The 23504-nt window shown below is 32.0% G+C and overlaps 1 protein-coding gene across 8 annotated transcripts in view; it reads left to right on the top strand.

Moving 5' to 3' along the window:
* Usp7 (Ubiquitin-specific protease 7) overlaps positions 1–23504 on the top strand; it is a 111622-nt gene that overhangs the window by 71391 nt on the left and 16727 nt on the right. For all 8 annotated transcript variants that reach the window (XM_075375776.1, XM_075375775.1, XM_075375782.1 and 5 more), the window contains exons 11-16: positions 4252–4405; positions 8194–8388; positions 13870–14091; positions 15176–15470; positions 19926–20050; positions 20850–20944. In XM_075375776.1, coding sequence (XP_075231891.1) covers positions 4252–4405; positions 8194–8388; positions 13870–14091; positions 15176–15470; positions 19926–20050; positions 20850–20944 — 1086 coding nt within the window. The remainder of the gene's footprint in view (positions 1–4251; positions 4406–8193; positions 8389–13869; positions 14092–15175; positions 15471–19925; positions 20051–20849; positions 20945–23504) is intronic.

Here is a 23504-nt window from a genome sequence, read left to right as displayed (position 1 = left end):
CACTTTATCCACCCATCTGATTTTTAACATTCTCCTATAGCACCACATTTCAAAAGCTTCTAACCTTTTCTTCTCAGATACTCCGATCGTCCAAGTTTCACTTCCATATAAAGCGACACTCCAAACATACACTTTCAAAAATCTTTTCCTGACATTTAAATTAATTTTTGATGTAAACAAATTATATTTCTTACTGAAGGCTCGTTTAGCTTGTGCTATTCGGCATTTTATATCGCTCCTGCTTCGTCCATCTTTAGTAATTCTACTTCCCAAATAACAAAATTCTTCTACCTCCATAATCTTTTCTCCTCCTATTTTCACATTCAGCGGTCCATCTTTGTTATTTCTACTACATTTCATTACTTTTGTTTTGTTCTTGTTTATTTTCATGCGATAGTTCATGCGTAGGACTTCATCTATGCCGTTCATTGTTTCTTCTAAATCCTTTTTACTCTCGGCTAGAATTACTATATCATCAGCAAATCATAGCATCTTTATCTTTTCACCTTGTACTGTTACTCCGAATCTAAATTGTTCTTTAACATCATTAACTGCTAGTTCCATGTAAAGATTAAAAAGTAATGGAGATAGGGAACATCCTTGTCGGACTCCCTTTCTTATTATGGCTTCTTTCTTATGTTCGTCAATTGCTACTGTTGCTGTTTGGTTCCTGTACATGTTAGCAATTGTTCTTCTATCTCTGTATTTGAACCCTAATTTTTTAAAAATGCTGAACATTTTATTCCAGTCTACGTTATCGAGTGCCTTTTCTAGGTCTATAAACGCCAAGTATGTTGGTTTGTTTTTCTTTAATCTTCCTTCTACTATTAATCTGAGGCCTAAAATTGCTTCCCTTGTCCCTACACTTTACCTGAAACCAAATTGGTCTTCTCCTAACACTTCCTCCACTCTTCTCTCAATTCTTCTGTATAGAATTCTAGTTAAGATTTTTGATGCATGACTAGTTAAACTAATTGTTCTGTATTCTTCACATTTATCTGCCCCTGATTTCTTTGGTATCATTACTATAACACTAAGTCTGACGGAAATTCCCCTTTTTCATAAATATTACACACCAGTTTGTATAATCTATCAATCGCCTCCTCCCCTGCACTGCGCAGTAATTCTACAGGTATTCCGTCTATTCCAGGAGCCTTTCTGCCATTTAAATCTTTTAATGCTCTCTTAATTTCAGATCTCAGTATTGTTTCTCCCATTTCATCCTCCTCAACTTCCTCTTCTTCCACTATAACACTATTTTCTAATTCATTTCCTCCGTATAACTCTTCAATATATTCCACCCATCTATCGACTTTACCTTTCGTATTATATATTGGTGTACCATCTTTATTTAACACATTATTAGATTTTAATTATGTACCCCAAAATTTTCCTTAACTTTCCTGTATGCTCCGTCTATTTTACCAATGTTCATTTCTCTTTCCACTTCTGAAGACTTTTCTTTAATCCACTCTTCTTTCGCCAGTTTGCACTTCCTGTTTATAGTATTTCTTAATTGCCGATAGTTCCTTTTACTTTCTTCATCACTAGCATTCTTATATTTTCTACGTTCATCCATCAGCTGCAATATATCGTCTGAAACCCAAGTTTTCTACCAGTTCTCTTTATTCCGCCTAAGTTTGCTTCTGCTGATTTAAGAATTTCCTTTTTAACATTCTCCCATTCTTCTTCTACATTTTCTACCTTATCTTTTTTACTCTGACCTCTTGCGATGTCCTCCTCAAAAATCTTCTTTACCTCCTCTTCCTCAAGCTTCTCTAAATTCCACCGATTCATCTGACACCTTTTCTTCAGGTTTTTAAACCCCAATCTACATTTCATTATCACCAAATTATGGTCGCTATCAATGTCTGCTCCAGGGTAAGTTTTGCAGTCCACAAGTTGATTTCTAAATCTTTGCTTAACCATGATATAATCTATCTGATACCTTGCAGTATCGCCTGGCTTTTTCCAAGTGTATATTCTTCTATTATGATTTTTAAATTGGGTGTTGGCAATTACTAAATTATACTTCGTGCAAAACTCTATAAGTCGGTCCCCTCTTTCATTCCTTTTGCCTAGCCCGTATTCACCCACTATATTTCCTTCCTTGCCTTTTCCAATGCTTGCATTCCAATCTCCAACTATTATTAAATTTTCATCTCTTTTGACGTGTTTAATTGCTTCATCAATCTCTTCGTATACATATTCTACCTCATCATCATCATGGGCGCTTGTAGGCATATAGACGTTAACAATCGTTGTCGGTTTAAGTTTTGAATTTATCCTTATTACAATGATTCTATCGCTATGCGTCTTGAAATACTCCACTCTCCTCCCTATTTTCTTGTTCATCACGAAACCTACTCCTGCCTGCCCATTATTTGACGCTGAGTTAATTACTCTAAAGTCACCCGACCAAAAGTCGCCTTCCTCTTCCCACCGAACCTCACTAATTTCTACTATATCCATGTTTACCCTATCCATTTCCCTTTTTAAATTCTCTAGCCTACCAACTTTTTTTAAGCTTCTAACATTCCACGCTGCGACTCGTAGAATGGTATTTTTTACTTTTCTGGTGACCCCTTCCTTAGTAGTCCCCACCCGGAGATCCGAACGGGGGACTATTTTACCTCTGGAATATTTTACCAAGGAAGGCGCCTCCATTATTGCTTTTGAAAATGCAGAGAGCCACATTTTCTTGGAAAAAAAAACAGCTGTAGTTTTCCATTGCTTTCAGCTGCGCAGTACTCAGAGGACTGAGTGATGTTAATATGGCCGTTTAAGTCATTGTGACTCACGCCCCTAACAACTACTGAAAGAGCTGTTGCCCTCTTTCAGGAATCCATCTTTCATTCCTTAGTCTGGCTCTCAACAGATACCTCTCAGATATGGTTGCACCTTCGGTCCAGCTACTCTGTATCCCTGAGCACTCAAGCCCCCTCACCAACGGCAAGGTCTCATGATTCATAACTTTGTTCTTAATTATATTTAAACATTAGTTTTTTGTTGTGTATAATCTAATGATGAAGTTATGGATTTTTGAAATTGTACGATAGGCAAAAATTGAACTATATTTTACCTTTAATTTGCCATAGTTCATCAGATGTTTTTGTATTATAAAGAATAATGCAAAAAAGAACAAGATTTAATGTGGTATGTGACAATCTTTTCTCATATAGTGGTTTATAACTGTTTTAAGACAAGCTCCTTCTTTCTTAGAGAATACTAATAAAACAGGAGAAATTTTTTTTTTAATTTTTTTAGATGGGCTGAAAATTGAAAAACTTACAGTACATAATTTTCTGAATCGAGGAAACTAACTTAATGAACAAGTAATCGATGTAAGCTGTTACTTAATAAAAATCCATCATAACAAAAGAAAATAACAAATATGTTATTTGATTTTTACAAAATGGTTTTTAAAAAAAAATCACTATAACCCTTTGGATACACAGTGGTACCTTCTTTGGGTTTTAAAAATAGAATACTTAGAGCCAAAAGTACATATAATGAAAAAAGTACACATAATGAAAAAAGTACACAAAAATGAAAAGAGATAAAATGCACAAAGGTAAAGAACATCAATAGGGAACACTCTCTATTGATGTTCTTTACCTTTACAGGTACACATGTACTTGTAATATAAATTAATGGCAAGTACATTACATTTTATCTCTTTTGGTTTTTTATTTGCTTTTTTTGTTGTGTGTACTTTTAGCTTTAGTATTTTGTTTGTAACACCTGAGGAAGGGAATGTGTATAAAAACAGCTGTTATGATTTTTTTTAAATATCTGTGAAAATCAAATAACACATTTATTTATTTTATTAAAACAAATACATTTTCCCAGAACAATTTTTTCTTAATATTAAAATTTACTTTGTATGTTAATAGTGAGTGACTGCATTAAGTATTTAAAATTACTTAAATTTATGACTGCATACAAAAAAAGTTTACAACAGTCCTACAACCATAGTTTTTTAAAAGTTGAAAAATATATCAGATGTTCCATTATGGATACTGATATTTTTGGGTAATCCTACCTTAACAGATTGATGTTTAGGGAAATATTTGTTAAAAAATTTGTTTGTCCTAAAAGCATTAATAATATTTGATTATATTAAAATTTAAATTGGCTGAAAATAGTTACTGATTTGACATTGTAATTGTACTTTACTTTAATAGGTTTATCAAACTGATTTCTTTTGTAGAGTTTTTGTTTGTTTAGTAATTAAACTTTTTAATTCAGGTTCGAATTTCAAGAGAAGGTTAGTTTGAATCCATACCTACAAGCACCTGAAGCTACACCAGCAGATTACACATTACATGCTGTTCTTGTACATAGTGGGGATAATCACGGTGGGCATTATGTTGTCTTCATCAATCCTAAAGGAGATGGCAAGGTAGTTAAGCCTTGTTTATTTCATTTATCATTGTAAGGATAATCACCTCAAGTATGCTAAAATTTATACTTTTATCTATGTACTTTGCTAAATCAGAATATTAAATTTACCTTTTTCATGTTATCAGTTTTTATTATTCACCAGTTGATTTGAAAAATGAAATCAAAGTTGGAGTTTTTGATATTTAAAAAATTATGTTACTGTAGAATTGGATACATTCATGTTGTGTTACAAGTGTATGTAATATCTGAATGTGGGTCAGTAGTGCGCTGTCGCATCCCCCTTTTTTTTTCTTCTTTTTCCTGTTTAGCCTCCTGTAACTACCGTTTAGATAATTATTTAGAGGATGAATGAGGATGATATGTATGAGTGTAAATAAAGTGTAGTCTTGTACATTCTTAGTTCGACTATTCCTGAGATGTGTGGTTAATTGAAATCCAACCACCAAAGAACACCAGTATCCACGATCTAGTATTCAAATTCGTGTAAAAATAACTGGCTTTACTAGGACTTGAACGTTGTAACTCTCGACTTCCAAATCAGCTGATTTGGGAAGACACGTTAACCACTAGACCAACCCGGTGGGTGGAAGTGGAGGGGATGCAACAGCATCCCCTCCACTTCTTTAACATCACTCAGTGACTTCTCACACCTGCAGCCAAACTAGTGTATTGCAAAACATCCATTAATTTACAATGACTTCCACTGTATCCAATTATGATGTTACTAATGTAGTAACAAGATATGTTCTGGTAATTTGTAAATAAAACTATTTATGCCAGTATTTTGTTCAAGATGTATATGAAGTAATTTAGTTATTTATTTCTTGAAAGTATAGGTTTTTCTATAAATAAACAGAAACAATTGCATAATACAAAAGTATGTGAAATGGGTTGTTTATTTATTGTAGGCTATAATGTTACGATTTTCTTTGACGTGGTGTAGTTATTTACAAAAATATTTCTAAATAACACATATGCACCAATAACTAATATTCTTTTGAATTTTATAGGCCTAGAACAACCAGTAGCCAAGGGTTCTGCATAGTGAGATAAGAATATGGTATAGAAGAGGCAGCTTTTAGGGAGGACCTGCCTTTAGATTTTACATATACTATAGCATGGTTCTTTAAATACTGATTTTAATAAATAAAAAAAGGAAATACAAGGTCTGTAGTTAACACAAACTAAAGGACATGACATACAGTGAAACTTGAATTTAGAGAGTATAGTTTTTCTTTGATGAGTCTTGTGAAGATGAATTGTGCAATATCTTGGGATTAATTTTTATGTTTGAGTAATATTAACCCTCTTTAATGATAGGTTTAGATCACTTAAGTAAGCATTAAACCATTCCTGATAAAATAAATTTATTTGTTTTATACAAGTTTATAAAGTTTTATTTATAATACTTTATATTGGGATGAACAACAAACAAATAACATAAAAGTCTCTGCTTTGTATTGTTAAATGTCCGCTTTTCAAACTGTGTGAACTTTCATCTAGGGGGAACTCTAAACCCAAATAAGATGTAAATGTGACTACCACCTCCTCTATCAGGATATTTTTTTGTAAAACCTATGTGAAAAATGAAAGATGTTAAAAATATTTTTGCAAGCCTTGAATTGGGAAATTTTTTACAAAATTGATAGTAATATGAAATTTTAGTTACATTATTCTTCTGGTCACTTTACATAATCTATTAAAAGTAAAATATACAGTAATAACATTTTTGTTGCAACAGTTCAGAATATGTATCATGATATTTGTTATACTACATGTTTTTGTTTGTATATATACTTAGGACATATTCAATTATCTTAATATTGCTAATGTGGCATTATAGCTTTGGTAAATACAGTGTTGATGTTGAAAATGACATTTAGTTTTGTATTATTCTTACAGAATAGTAAAATATAGTATCGGAATAGTGTAGATTGTTAGTGTTTGCCTTCCTGTGTTCGAGGTGACAATTTGAAGCCTGACCGAGCCAGTTTCATTTTAATGCTAACGCATTCTTGATACCATATCCAGTCGGTGATGTGTTTGATAGTAATTGAAATCACTTTCTGGCCCAGTGACCCATGTGACAGTCTACAGGCACATTGCTGCATACAGGTCCTGAATCAAGAAAGCTCCACCAGATATTTAGAAACTTGACATAAATATTTGGAATATTTTACTAATTAAATCTGTAGATGTTGAATGAATCAGATCAGTTATAATGATACTCATTATGATTTAACTGCTCATTTATAAGAATATGATTTTACTGTTTTTTGAGTAATGTTCTAGATGAGTATCCTGAATTCTTGTGTTTGTAGAGTGAGATGAACTGCAACTTTATTTCTTACATATATCTAATCTCATGATCAATCTTTTAATAATCCTATAAATAGGTGTTCCTACTCGCCACCAGCTGCAACATAATAAAACATTTCATTGCAAAGATCACTTTTGAACGAGAATGTTTTTTTTATATTTTGCAACTTTGTTAAATGGATATTTTGTCAGGTTTTCATAGTTAAAGAAATGAGAAATAATTTCCTTTCATTTTTGTAATGAAATATGATATGATTTTAAGGTAAAATAGAATATATTAAATGTTAATTCTACTGTATTATAATGCTTAGAAAGCAGGATTTATGTTTTGCAGTTAGATAATAATATAAGTATTCTTTCTTTATTTGCTTTAATATTAAAGTTTTGCAATTTAGATTTAGATTAGGATAGGGTATATGATCTCTTTTTTTCCTGTTCCCTCTGGGAATTACCAATAGGTATTACTTTAGAGGATGAATGAGGATGATACGTATGAGTGTGAATGAAGTGTAGTCTTGCACAGTTTCAGGTTTTCAATTTCTGAGATGTGTGGTTAATTGAAACCCAACCACCAAAGAACACCGATAACCACGATCTAGTATTCAAATCCGTATTAAAGTAACTGCCTTTACTAGGACTTGAACTCTGGAACTCTCGACTTCCAAATCAGCTGATTTGGGAAGATGCATTCACCAGTAGACCAGCCTGGTGGGTTCAGGGTGTGTGATGTAACTTTGGTAAAAATACTTCCACATCTTTTGCCAGCTTTCTTGTGTAATTTTTTAATTTACTTTACGATCTCCAATCATTTTACCTTTTTAAACATTTTTAATAAATTTTATTCTTTATCCTACCACTTCATGTTCATCTTTGATTTAATTTTATAAGTTTATCATTATATCCTTGAAGAAGCCCTCTTGAATGACAAACTTGCTTTCTTTGTCTTCTACCCCCTGATAACTTTAAATTATTTTTCTACATTTAATCTACCTAATCCTTAATCTCCTCCTTTATTTTCTACATCATTGATTTTCATCAAAACACTAATGATCTGATTTTTTCGATCTCTTCAGAAATTCTGCCTGTATTATTCATTCCCATTTTGTTTACAGTGTGATTGCTTACATTGCTTGTTCTACATGAGTTGAGTTGAGATCCTTTTTAACTGACTCCAACTCTCCTTTATGAAAGCATTTGTCAAACAGAGTTTTCACAAGTTTCAAAGATATCCTAGATTATCATACACTTTACTTCTTCCGCCACAATTATTATAAAATTAAAAATTATTTATAATGATAATAAGATCATATTTTTTTGGTTTAACTAGATCTGAGCATATACAAGTGTTACCAATTTACAACAGTAACTTTTTGTGCAATTAAGCTTTATTTTTTTATACTGAAATCAAATACTTTATGGGGAAAAAATGTGATAACATATAAGTTTAATTCTGTATCTTCTTTCTAGTGGTGTAAATTTGATGATGATGTGGTATCGCGGTGTACAAAACAGGAAGCAATCGAAAATAATTATGGAGGTCATGATGATGACTTAAACATGACAGTTAAACATTGTACAAATGCATATATGCTTGTTTATATAAGAGATTCTGAACTTAAAAATGTATTACAAGAAGTTGGTGAAAGTGACATACCTCAAGAAGTAAGTTGGATCATTAATATGTTTTTTTTAAATATAGTTTTAGATTTAATCACTTCTTTTTTGAATATTATATTTATAACCTCATATATTGTTATATGTTCAGTAGTATGAGTAGAAAATGTACTGCTTTTAACGCAGTCCTTGTGAATCCGAATTTACAAACAATATGAAGACGATCCACATTATAGTGCACATATGGGTGTTCGTGTCTGGCATGTACTACACCGTATAAATGTTGACTCACATTTTATGTTGTTACCAATGTATTCCTGTTCATATTTTTCATGGAGAATAATCTTATAAGTTTTATGTTAGACCTTACGATATACAATAAAGAATCACCACCTATCATTTTTCAGCAAATATTTTCCCATATTCTCTCCAAGACAAACCCAGACACAATAGTATACACAGGTGGATTGAAACAGAGTGATACTGTTAAAAGCGCATTTGTTGTTAATGGCAGAACCTATATGTGTGGTCTACCTAATATTACAAGTGTATTACTGCTGAACTGTGTGTTATCAATAAAGCTTTGAATATTGTTAATTCACAATACCGCCATATTCTTATTTGCAGTGACTCATGTGTGCAGTGCTCTCCCATGAGGATAAATCAAATATAAGTGGGATTTTATTTTTCTACATAGTTTCCTGGTGTAGAAATACATTTTTCCCAACGAGAAGGAAGGTTTTTTAGCGCAACATCGTAGAATGAAGATGGTTGCTTCAAGAGCTAATTACACATGAATCCCTCCATGCCCTTGTCATTTTAAAATCGTTGCCCTCCTAGAGCTTATTTAAGCAGCCCAAAGAAATGAAAATAGCAGGGTGATAGGTTCGGGCTGTAGGTAAGACGATCAAGTTGAGTTCAGCGCATTTTTCTATTAAGACTGTTAGAGCTGCAGTATGGGACCTGTAAAAGAGTCACGTTGGGGAGCCTGGCCCTCTTAAATCGGTTTGTTTCATCTTTTGCAGTAATATGCAGCCCTCACCTTGTTCAACAGCTTGCAGTAGTAAACAGCATTTATTGTGCATTGTTCATGCTAAAAATCAGAAAGCAAAATGTCTCATGGTTGAAAAAACAATTGAAAGAACCTTGCCAGCTGACAGTCGAGTCTTGGCTTTCACTGGGGCTGCCTTCCCTTTCCGCTGCCACTACTGGCTTGTTTTGACTGGGGAGTGAGTGTAGTGGTGGACCCATGTGTTGTCGAAGGTGATGATCTGACTCAAAAATGCATCACCTTCTTTCTCAAATCTTGCTGTAAGCCTCTTGATAGACCTCTAAACGTCTCAACTTCTGATCTGTGGTTTAAAGGCGAGGGACCCATTTGGCACACATTACAAAACTGAAGTTATTTGTGATGATAGCTTGACAGCTTCCATAACTTACTACGTCCTGTTGTGCAATTTCAGATACTCACCCAATGATCGACTTGAAGAATGTTAAACCGTGCGAATGTTTTCATGTGTAATGCTGGTCCAACGACCGTGATTGTGTTCCTAATTTTCCGCTCGTTCTCATCCTTCCTTGAACTCTTTATGCCAGGCACACACATGAATCCTTCACAATGTTTGGTCCCCAAATTATGCAGTCAGTCTCAAGAAAATTTCTGTCACTTGAACTCCTTCACGAGCAAGAAATTTTCTAATTATGAGTTGCGCAGTGGGAGGGGTTCACTTGTTCCTCTGACATCATGAGCGTTACTGACGAATTGGTTTGGAGTGTGGAATGGCCAGTGGGGAGAGCCCCACTCCTAATGACTCCACCCAAGCGTACTAGAAGCACAGGCCTGGGCCTGTGCCTGTGCTTCTTGGTAGGACTGGTCCTACCAACCATTGACACTCAGGAACAAAAGTCTTGTTTATATTGATTTATCTTCTTACCTTTAGAAGATTTGTATTCTAAATATCCTTTCGTTACCTAGATTTATAATACAATCACTGAGTTGAATCACCGCAACATACAAGTGAGTTTCTGTTGGATCCCTAGCCACATGGCAATTCTGGGTAATGAAACTACGAATACCGCTGCTAAAGTCCTTTTGATTGTGTGCCACATCCTTGTGGATTGCATAAGTTATGCAGTTTTGTGTCTTAAATATCAATTGTCCAGAAACATTTGACAAATGGAAATTTAGACCACGTGTTATTTCTTATGGCTGTCCTTTTTATACTCTGCTATTTAATTTACTTTAGTGCATCGGCTCTTCATACTAGTTGCTGTATAGCAGTTGGAAGTTTTATTATTCTAATTAAGATGTAAAACGTGAGTGATATCTATTTGTTTATCTAGCAAATGTGTCATGTCCGGGCAATAATGACAAAGCGTTTTTTGTCCAGAAAAAAGGAAAAAAAAATGAAAAAAGAAAATGTACAGCAGGAATGATTTTGACAAAGTTTCTGCTGCAAAGGCTACATGTGATAGATTTGTAGATGGCAGTAAATATTGCTGTAAGAAATATATTGTACTGTAGCCCTTAAATTGGTTCAAAATTATATAAGATTAGGACAAAGAATACAATAATGTGGTATAATGCCACAATCTACAGTATTCATATTTGTAAAATTTTCTAAGAAACGTTTCAAATGTAACTATAATATGTGTGGTGCACGTAAAACGGAAGGCACACCATAAAAAATGTTTAGTGAACTTTTAAGTGTTATCTTTGTAATTTAAGTGTAAACTTTGACATATTATGATTCCTCCAGTTTATATCCACTTTTTCACCAAAATATAAGTTACATTATTTCTATTATGTACATAACATTATTTTTTTTATTGCATGGTTTTCATGAATTGAATTTGTCACTAGGTTAATTTAAAAGGACATAGCAATAAAACAATATTTCAACTAACATATTTCGAGTAGCTGATCTGGTGAAGAGACTGAATTGATTAAAAACATTTCTATACAGAATGATAAGAAATTAAGAAATTGTTATATCAGCAATGTGTATCAACTTTCAAAGTGCGTGGTGGTTCTTTACATCATCAATTAAAAAAAAAAAATAGAATTTCTTTCTTGGTATCTGTTAGTGCTTTGTCAGTAAAATCTGGAATTTTTATTGAAGTTTAAATGTGAAACTTAATAACTTGGAATAAATTTGTAAAAAAAAATGGTTAGTTTGTAAAATATGTTTTTTCAGTATTGGTCTGAATATAATTCCTTCGATATATATTTTAAAAATAACTTATATATAGATGTTTTTTGAATACTTTAATCATTATATATACAGTGTGGCCATAAAGTCTTACCATGATTATAAAAATTTATTACAAAAAACTATTACAGTTAATAGTTGTGTGGTTTGTGACAAAAAAAAGAAAAAAAGATGAAGTTTTTTTCCATGTCAGTAAACTTCAACATGTGGCACCTTCTGTTGCTTGTAAAATGTCTAAATCAATTTCATGCTGTATGTTTGTCAAGATTTCTTTGATAACACTAGCAACAGCTTCAGTTGTTCTCAGTCTCAATGTTTCCAGATCAGGTACAGATTGCATAGACTTTCCTTAACATAACCGCAGAGGAAAAAGTCTTTAGGAGTTTATGTCTGGTGATCGTGGTGACCAGGGAGTGGAACTGTCATGTCCAACCCATGCCATAAACGATTTATTCAGACAATCTCAGAACTAGTAATCCCCAATGTGGTGGTGTGCCATCCTGCTGGAAAACCACACTAGGTTGCAAATCATTTAGTTGAGTTATAGCAAAGTGTTGCAGCATATCCAGGTAAATGTTAGCCATTATTGATTGCCCAATGAAATAGAAGGGACTGATGATTCTGTTGTTCATCATCCACACCACACATTCACTTTAAGAGAATCTCTAATTTTTTCCCTGGTAAAATATGGATTTTCTAAGCCCTCATATTCTCACATTATGCCTGTTTACTTTCCCTTAGGTGTGGAAAGTAGCCTTATGTGAAAAACACATGCTGCAGGTACTCAATGTCATTATCAATCGGTTGCAAAATTTAGGTCGCAAAAGCAGCGCAACAAGGGTTATCTGGCTGTATATGTTGAAATATCAACTTTTTATGCATGCAACCTTAGTTTCTTGTGTAAAATTTTGTGCACTGTTGACTGGGGAATCCCTAGTTCATGAGAGACACAATGGGTAAATTTGGAAGAGCTGTGTAGAAATGCTTGTTGCACAACATAAACTTTCTCTTCACCAAATGATGGCCTCCCTGTTCATATAAGGCCGACTATACTTTCACTCTTCTTAAACTTTGCGTACTACACAATGATACTTTTGCTATCACATGCTGGTCGTCAATATTCCCTTCTAAAATTTTGCTGCACAGTAATCTGTGATTTTGACTGAACAATTTTTTTGTAATCATGTAAATACTTTATGGACACTCTGTATTTATTATCTGCCCTGAGGCAAGTCCTTAATTATTTGATGTACTTAAAATAATCTAAAAAAATGCATAAATACATTAATAAAATCTAGTATTAATGTTGTTCATAAAAGCAATGAAAGGAAGATTAATTTACTGCATCATCTAACTACTTGAGTCTACAAACCTGGAAGTCGCAGGAATATATCCAGATAAGAATTGATGGTTGTAAAGTAAGGATAAAATTTAGTAGTTAATAAAGCAGTTCCACAGGTCACCCAATTTACATAATGCTGAATTCAGTTTTCCTGTGTGCGTTTTGGATGTTTAATTAGTCGATGATCATAGTTTGTTAATGGAATTATTTATATTAATCTTTACAGATTTTACTTTTTTCTTGGACAACAGTAGTAGTATGTTTTTGAAGTTAAACGTAAGTCTAGATGAAAGAAAGAAGTATGTAATTAGAACCACTATTGCTCAATTTTTATTGAAGTTTTTAACTCCATAATACTTGTTCCAAGTAATGCTGTTATCATTGTGTGTAACTGTCTTGGTTGCTGCACCGCTTAGATAAATCAAGGCATAAATTTAAATGTTCAGTGCTTAATGCACTTATAATTTATTGATTACTACCCTTATTAGATAGTGATATAGTGAATATTTTTCACTCCTACTAAGTTGAAGTGATGTAATCATGCAACACATTACTGCTTAATTTATTATTTTAGTTGCTTTACAATGTCTGTCCCATTCTTTCTTATGACTGTGGTGAATGTAAAATATAAATTCAAGAAACACCTTTCTAGAGTAGCTTTCTGTGACAATAGTGGTATTATTCTCTATACATTTAGTTACTAGATTTAATAAAGTTGAAATATCACGTGTAATTTCTCTTGTATTTCAGTTAGTTTGGCATACTGATATGTAATTGTAGAAGATAATGGGAAACCACTTCACTTCTTACTTTCCTTAGTAACTTGGCAGTGAGTGTGCCTGTTATTATCGTTGATCATGGCTATAACATATTCATGAATAATCTGTGACTTGTCAGGTTGTCTACAATAGTTACTGTAAGGCAATTTGTGATTCAGCATGTATTTTATATTAAATATTTAATGTTTTTTTGCAGTTAGTAGAAAGATTATCAGAAGAAAAAAGGTTAGAACAGATTCGACGGAAGGAAAGAAATGAAGCGCATTTGTATATGGCTGTACATGTATTATTAGAGGATAGTTTTGATGGCCACCAAGGGAATGATTTATATGATCCTGAACGAACATTATATAGGATTTTTCGTGTTAAAAAGACAATGACGTTTCAAGAATTACTGGAACAATTATCTGAAACATTGGTGAGTGAAGATTTATGGATGGTATGGATCTGTTTTAATTTTAAAATTTGCAAATACTAATTTTTTTCTTGATTACAATATATGACTTTTATTTAATTTGTTATGACATAAATGACAAGTAATAAAGCAACAGTTCAGCTTGGTAGTTGACAGTGCTACATATGATCACAATACTAGACTGGCAGTGGTGATAGGACTAGGCAGTTACATTGAGGAAACCCACCGGGTTGGTCTAGTGGTGAACGCGTCTTCCCAAATCAGCTGATTTGGAAAGCCGAGAGTTCCAGCGTTCAAGTCCTAGTAAAGCCAGTTATTTTTACATGGATTTGAATGCTAGATCGTGGATATCGGTGTTCCTTGGTGGTTGGGTTTCAATTAACCACACATCTCAGGATTGGTCGAACTGAGAATGTACAAGACAACACTTCATTTACACTAATACATATCATCCTCTGAAGTATTATCTAAACGGTAGTTACCGGAGGCTAAACAGGAAAAAGAAAAAAAGTTACATTGAGGAAAAAAAAGCACTGCTAAAAAAAAGCACAAGCATGTACAATTAATAAATCTGTTATTGTTAAAATTATTTTTTGAGTGTATGATTGTGTGTTCTTTCATTAATATGCATGTTTCTTAATACCAAAATTTGTCATTAGGACAAATTTTACACCTGTAATAACATTAATACATCTTAATAACATTACACCTGTAATGTTCATTACAGGTGATCCTTCGGTCTAGTGTGCCCTTAGTATGGATTGGTAGCATTAGAAAACCAGTTGGATATTTTCTTTGTCTATTAATTAGCTGCTGGTATACATAATTGATTTAGGCCATCTGTCCAGAGATCCAACCAGCACCTATCACTTTTCATGCACCATATGTCTATCATTATTGTGTAGATGTCTCCATTAAAGTCAATCATGGTTAGAAACAAGGGGGGGGGGGTATGGTGACTGGAATCACCACAAGGTGAGTGTCTTCTACAGGGGTTGGGATTTGTTGATGTGATGTATTATTTAGTGTAGCTAACCAAGATTTGTTATGTCTAAAATTTATTTTGATATATATATTTTTTTTCCAGAAATACCCCGTAGAACAGATAAGGCCATGGCCTTTCAGCATTAGATCAAATCAGACAATTCGACCTACGCTTTTAGATGTAGAGTTGGATTTACATAAACCAGTTTCTGATGTAGCAGAATTACAAAACCCGTGGAATATATTTGTTGAAACAGTGCCACCAGATTCTGGTCTATCGTCATTGCCTCAATTCGATAAAGATAGTGATGTATTGCTATTTTTTAAAATGTATGATCCTAAAGCGAAACGTATTTATTATTGTGGACACCATTATGTGCAAGTTGCATCATTAGTCAGTAAGTGTTTATTATTAATAAATATTGTAACTAGTTTGTATATTTGATATTTGGTGTGAAATAATTTGACAACACTCTTGATCTGTTTGTGTTAATATGTTTTTAAAATTCAAATAATTCATCAAGATATTGACCAAAGTGCTAATTAAATTAAAAAAAATAACAACCCCCAAAACACAGTAACAAAAAATCTTTAAAAAAAAGTAATACCGATAATCAACTTACGGGATCCCACATCATCAATCAGTCTGTACAATATTCTATAATTACATTAAATAAATAACTAAAAAAAACTTAAAAATTTAGAAAACTTAAACACATTAATAACATTTACACACATTAACAACACATGTTGTTAACACATTAACAACACATGTTGTTAACACATTAACAAAATTTGTAATCACAACTCCATTGCAATTATTGGAATGATGTAAATTTATAATGTTACACATACATCATTGTTTCTCACTGCTACAACCCACTAAATCTTTAATTAAAACATCATCTTCAAATATGATCTGGTGGTTCATCGGTTAATACTTTTGTTTAAATTTATAAGTTTATACATTTTTATAAAGTTTATAAATTTAAATTTATAATAAATCCAAAATCTTCTATTTTATCAATTAATAAAATTCCCCTCCATCTAATTTCACATAATTTCCAAAACCAGTCCTAACCATACCAGCAGTATGTTAGAAATTACATATTGTCATCATTTTATCAGTCATTCTATTAAGCATTGTTTGATAACTGCATTTTGAATTCTGTCAAGAGTCTTTTAAGAACTATGTAATTAAAATTACATTTTTCTTGTGTGGTGTACTTAGGTACAGTATGGAGAATCTGAAATGTGGTTTTGTATATATGAATGATGAACATTTAAAAATGTAAATCCAACTAATTAATTTATATTTTAAAGTGTTTACAGGAATGCTTGTAAGTACTGTTAAACTTATTTTAAAGAAAACATTTTCCATGGAAGTGTGTTATTAATGTTAAATCTTATATAGAGTGCTAATCAAATCATTTGACAGAATAAAAAAGTTTTCAAAGAATGTGGACTACATCATTTGATGGAATTCATAATTATGCAGTTGTAAATGTTACTACCATGTCAAAAAATAGTATGTTTAAGTGGATTCTATTGTGTTCATAGTATTTTTAATATATTAATTCTCCATTAGATCACTTTTCTAACAGCAATCCATGTTTGTTAGCATAAAAAGTGTCGAGGCACATTTTGAGGTTAGTGTTTTTATGAGTATCATTTTAAGTCATTTAAAAAGTTTTGACAAAGCAATTGATTTATTAATTTTTCTAAGTATAATGCTAAAAAAAGAGATGTCATAGGATGTACAAGGTAAGGTGTTCTGAAAAGGGAACAAATGACAGGAAATCCTCCCATCAATGTGAGTGCACAGTTGCTTTTATGTGAAGAGAAAAACTTATCACAAAAAAACTTATGCAAAAAAAAAACAGTAATTATATAAGTGTTAGCAAGATATAGAAAAATACAAGTATATAATAGTTCTAAAAATAAATAAATTAAAATTATTTTTTTCATTTTTTAGACACATTTACATATTGTTAACATTAAAAATTAGTAGATAGTAGTTTTCTGCCATTTAAACAATTTCAAAATTACTTGTGTAAGAAGTATAACATTTCAAATGGCCATCATTCTACTTTGGCAGCAATCTGTTTTTAGATTATGGTTAACAGTTTTTGACTTATTTTGTGCCTACTTTAGAATAACAACTTTTTGTATATCTTTCGTTATAATAATTTGCTGTCATTTTGTTCAGAAGTATGTTGTACCAATTTCTTTCTTTTTACTCCTTTGACCCTCTCAAAGTATATATTTAAAAAAGATTTTAAATTTTATGGTAGGTTGTAATCATTAGGGATTATAGGATGGATTGCCAAAAATTTTTCCATTTGAAAGTTTATTGACAGTAATGTAGCATCAGATATTGTCAATAACACACACACACAGAGGAAGATTTTCAACAATTCTGAATTGCCTTGCACATCACTTCAGTGATTAAAAATAGTATCTATGTTTATTACTTTAACATCTTGTTTTATCTTAAATTCAACAAGAATGTTTTTATTCCTAGAATAACATGGTCTTTTTTAAAGAGAGATTTAGTCAAGAGTGACTGCTTAAAACTACTGGATTTGAACGGTAAATGAAGCTAATTCCATTCTGTTTATGTTCAGCAGAATATTATATCAGTTTGTTTTAAGGACCATGAAAGTATGATTTCTGTACATTTATAAAAAAGAATATTTATATAATATATTATATGTAGTGTACTTTAATGTTTTAAATTATGTTTTCTGTTAAATACAGGTGTCCCACAAAGAAAGTAAGAAACTTTCAGAACATGTTCTACTGGTGAAAATAATGAAAAAAGTTCATATAAACATAGGTCTGGAAACTGTCTTGAGTTACAAGAATCTTTCTAGCGAAAGATTTCTTCCGGATTACAGCTCCGAATAAAAAGAAGCCCTACTGTAATTTTTGGGACCCAAATTAAAGAGTAAAGTTTGTGGTTTCTTATGTAATTTGAGCTGGGAATTAGGATAACAGGTCCCAGACCTGTAACTCCAGTACTTGTTAAAATAGATAGTGCAAAACACAAAATTTGATTTAAAAAAAAAGGTTAGGTTTGTAGTATAGTTGCTTTGTTAAATGATTAATAAATGTGAAAGATTTAATAAGAAAATTTTTAGAGAATATAATTCTGTGAAAATTATTGTAAATACAGCCAATAAAAAGTAATTAGAAACTTTTTATTGAAACAAAACTTGAAAAATAGAAAATCGTATTATTTTTTATACCTTATAAACATTATTCTTATAGCAAAACAAAAAAATAAAATGCATGAAATGATAACAATAATAAACCTCAGTTACAGTAATTGTTCAAAGTTCCCTCCTACACAGCACTCTGCCTGACAAAATATTTCGAGTGGCTTTCCATATCATCTCAGGATCGTTTTGTATAAATTCAATAGCATTTTGTATTTTAATGAGTAACATTTCTGTAGTGTAACCTTTTATTGGTATATTGTTTTCATATGGCTCCAAATGAAGTAATCTATAGTGGGGTTGTCAGGGGATTGTGGTGGCCAATTGATTGGTTCACCACGCCCAATCTAGTTTAAGAATTTAGCATTGAGGTGATTTTTAGCTTCTAAAGAAAAATGTGCCGTTGCACTATCGTGCTAGAAAATCATTTGCAATCTGTTTTATAAGGTACATACTCCAAAAGAGCCGGAAAATTATTTTTCAAAAAATGAATGTATGTATCTCCTATAAGGTTTGCATGAAATCAATTGGTCCCAGAATTTTTTGTTAAATAATACCACACCAAACATTAATGTTGAAAGCTGTGTTGGAAACTAGTTGAATTGTCTTTGCTCCATAAATGAAAATAAAATTGAATTTACCTTATCTGTTGTTTAGAAGCCAATGACAGAAGTTTAACTGTTGAACAAAATTTTGAACCTTCTGCAGGCAGAAAGGATAAAGATTTTCTTTCTGTAGGATGCACCCCACTCTGATTTTTAATAAACCAGTGCGACATGAAATTTGCCTTGTACTAATGGTAAGACTAAGCTGAATCATGATGATTTGCTTGGAATTCAACAAAAAACGTTCACATTGGAAATTATACTTTCGTTCGTAAATGGTGATACACTGAAGAAAAGTGTTCTTATTGAAATCCACCTTCCAGGAAATCTCTCCTGATATTCATGTGGAACGGCTTCAGAATTTCTTTTATAAAATCCATAAAAATTAAATTGACATATTCCTCAGAAGATTAAAACAGCATTTTTATACTACGGAAGATAAAGGAAGCGTAGTGTTATCATATCGTAATGTAAAATGCTGTTTTAATTAAAGTTTTTTAATTACTTTTTATTGGCTGTATTCTCTACAATTGTTTTTATTATATCTAATGCAATTGTACTGCAAATCTAAAAAAAATTGTTTTTCGACAACTGAATTTTGTGTTTTATATCTGATATTTTAAAAACTACTGGAGTTAGTTCTGGGACCTGTTTTATCAGTTTTCCCAGCTCAAATTACATAAGAAACCCCCAACTTTACTTATAAATTTGGGTCCCAAAAATTGCAGTAGGGCTTCTTTTTGTTAGATGAACTGAAATTAGGGTGAAATCTTTATCTCCATAACTCAAAAACAAGTGTTTCCAGACTTTTGTTTATATGGACTGTTTTCACCAGTAGAACATGTCCTGAAAGCTTCTTCGTGAGATACCTATATATAAACATAAAATTCTGATATAGCAGAGATCTCTATGAAAAAAACTTGACAACAAACTAAAAGCAGTGAGTGATAAAAAAATTGTTTGATAAAATAAATATATACAAGTAAGCGTACTTGTTATTTTATCAATTTTTTTTCTTTATTTGCAGAGGAATTAATACCAATATTAAATGAAAGAGCGGGATTTCCTCCTGATACAGAATTAGAGTTATATGAAGAAATTAAACCAAATATGGTAGAAAGGATAGAAAATCATAATGAACCTCTTGAAAAGGTAATTGTTATTATATAATCTGTTTGTTAGCATTTATTAAATTTTGTATTATTAAAATACTGCTGTAGCATTCTTCTGTTGAAATGCTAATATCTTTGTTTATAGGTTCATTATCTGTAATGTGATTTGTTCTGTATTTAATAGTTTAATCATAGAAATATCTTCATAACAAATAATAATTTATGCAGTCATTGCTGTTACTAACAAGTATTAACAATAAACATAAACATTTTTTAGACATTTATTTGAGACAGCATATAAGTTAAATCTGAAATTGAGCCTGTTTTTACAGCTTTTCAAAAATCTTAACTCCGGTTGATTCATGAAATGTACAACTGCTTTAAATTTTGAAGAATTATTCATCAAAGGTTTTTTTCATCAAAGATCTTCAAACCTCAGATCGCTTACTATTTTTGAAATTTTTATGAAAATTGATATCTTCACCGCTACAATTATAGAAACATGGGGATCTACAATGTTGAATTTCAGTTATGAATTGGTTATTAATTCAGTGTTGTAATTTAAATATTAAGTGATATTATGAGGAGCAGTGTTTAAATTTATTATGTCATGGTTGTGGCCGGAGGAGGAAACAATGTTGCAAGATTCTGGGAGGTTTGTAAAGATACTCATAAGCAGTCTACTTTTACAAAAGTATGAAAAATGCAGAATTCAAAAAAATAATTAGCACAATACTTTTATTTTGTTAAAATAAAACAAAAAAAAATTTATGATGCACAAGGTATTTTGCATATTTTGATTTAAAAAGCTATTTAGATATGATTTATTTCTGTTACAGGTATTAGAAGAATTAATGGATGGTGATATTATAGTTTTTCAAAAGAATGAAAGAGAAGAGCTATCTGAATTACCTACTTGTAGAGATTATTTTAAGTAAGTTTTTATTATTTGTCCATTTGTTAAATACATATATGTTTCTCTTCATCAATAACACTCCTGTTTATTCTAGTCATTTTTTTCATTGGTGTTCTCTTCCAATACAACACTTCTAGAGCTGTTCATTTTTTCCCCTCATCCTCTTAAAATTAATCACCAAACCATCAAGAGTTTTACCTTTCCTGCTATACCCAGTATGCTTTTTATATTTGTTAGAGCTCTTACATTCCTTAAATGATCATTCTTTGTCCTGCCTGTTTTATTTTAAAAAATTTCATACTCATCATTTGACAACAGGATGCCTCTTCATAAAGTGTTGTGTTGCCTCTTCACAAATATATGTGTTGTGAAAACTTAAATTTTTCTTATTTCATAATGCCCTTTTGGCATTAAATATAATAGTAAATCTTGCATCCAGTTCTCTTTTTCCTATCTCATCTCTCAATCTTCTCATCCTCTGTCTCCTACTATTCAAATGAGTTGAACACTTGAGTACTTCAAAAACTTCATCTTTGGTCTTAATTTCCCCCTGATTTTTGGTTGCCATTAATCTTGTTGCTATCTTTTTCATATTCCATTTTGCAATCCTTCCATGCCAAACATCAAACATTTTTTCTCTGTACATCATTTTCACATTATCCCGTAAAACATTTTCATTAGCAAACATACTTTTCTTTCTCTAGTCTTATCTTTTTATCCTTCATTATTATAAACATAAGTGATGGCTGTGGACTGCTTGGTTTCATAATATAATATATGAATTCATTCTGGGAATCCTATTTACGTTTTTACACCTGGAACTTTGTCTTGACCCTTCTTATTACCTCCTTTCCACACACTTAAATTTGTAAAACCCTTCATATTCATTTTTTCCAACACATTAATTATTTCTGATAGTTAGCTATTATAATTATTGCTGATAAAAGGAGGACATGATTATTTTTAAATTGACATTATAGGTCCTAGACTTTATGATAAATTATATTTATGAGTAAATGACATAGTTTTATGAGTTAATGACTTAGTTTTTAGGGTTCTGAAAGATAGGTTTTATGTAATTTTGACATCAGTTTTTTCTGTAAAAATTGTAATATTTGTTTGAGTAGAGTTGTACTTTTTTAAGTCCTCATTTTTACATTAATAATTATATTAATATTTCTGTAGAATAGACCTACATTCAGAGATATGAATTTCATAGTGGTGCCTACTAAATTCTACAAAAAGGGATAATGGTGGGCCGTAGGTTAGACAGTAATAATTTGCATGCTTACAACCTGACAAATTCGAACATATCAGGAAATAGGATCTAGGAATTAAACATTGTGAAGTTAGGTAAAATCCCAATTCTTAACCTAAGTCGTGTAATAAAATTGTTTCACTAGTTTACAGAAGTTGGATGCACTTTTGCTACATGCTGTTTACATTAATTGGTGACTATTGTCCTATCTCATTAATAATTTATAAATAATTATTTGTTTAACAAATATGAGGGTGAATAAAAAATTACCCACACTTCGCTATAATAAACCTTCAAGGTTGTCATATTGCCTTCTGTGCAAGCATGCTTAGAGATGGTACCACTGCGATCTCATCTGTAAAATTTTATCCCAACAGTTGCCTAACAGCTATTACAGTGTAAACAATGAGCAGTGATCGTATTTCTTTGTTTGGAATGTGTGAAAGAGGCTGAAATTCATCATAGACTTTTATCACAATACAGGGACAGTTCTTTATCATGTAAAAGGGTTTTGTCATGGTTCGAGAATAGTTTAAAAAATGGCCAGACTATAGTGACACAAAGAGGGAGCAGGATGCCTGTCAACTACCAACATGGACGACAAGATTCAGTGAGCTTGAGAGATGGTACTGATAATTAGGCAAGTTATCATTTGAGGTAGTGTTTTCTTTGAATATCAGTTATACTTCTGCCCATCAAATCATCTTCGACGAGCTCTGCTTCTGTAAAGTGTTTGCAGTGGGTATAAAGACAGCTTACTGCAGAATACAAAATCAAACTTGTTGACATCTACCAGTGCATCTTGATTGCTTCAACAAACAAGGAAGGCAACACATTTTTGAACAGAATAATCACCAGTGATGAAATGCGGGTATGGAGTGGAAACAGGTGGGATCTTCGATGAAGAAAAAATTCAAGACTGAGCCATCGGCGGGAAAGGTTATGCTAACTGTTTTTTATTGTTTTTTTTTGACACAATAGGGCTTATAAATGGAAAAGGGAAATATGATCAACAGCGCAGTGAAGCCAGCAATTTGCAACAAAAGAAAGTGTTTTTATTGCATGAAAATGACTATATACAGCTTGACACACTTCAAACCATCAAGTTGAATTTTGACATACTAGAACACCCTCCCTACAGCTCAGATCTTGCTCCATCTAACTTTCATCAGTTTGGGTTGCTGAACAATGCTTTGTGAGGTCATTGATTTTCCGCGGTGTGACCCACTGAAAACCTTAGAAAGAATAACTCAAGCTTGTGGGCTGCTAGACCAAGCGCACTGACAAGGGAGGTCATATTGCCTTCTTTGCAAGCATGCT

Source organism: Lycorma delicatula, chromosome 9, assembly GCF_047948215.1.
Source record: "Lycorma delicatula isolate Av1 chromosome 9, ASM4794821v1, whole genome shotgun sequence".
NCBI classification, from domain to species: Eukaryota; Metazoa; Arthropoda; class Insecta; order Hemiptera; family Fulgoridae; genus Lycorma; species Lycorma delicatula.
This window is presented reverse-complemented; position numbering and strand designations above follow the sequence as displayed.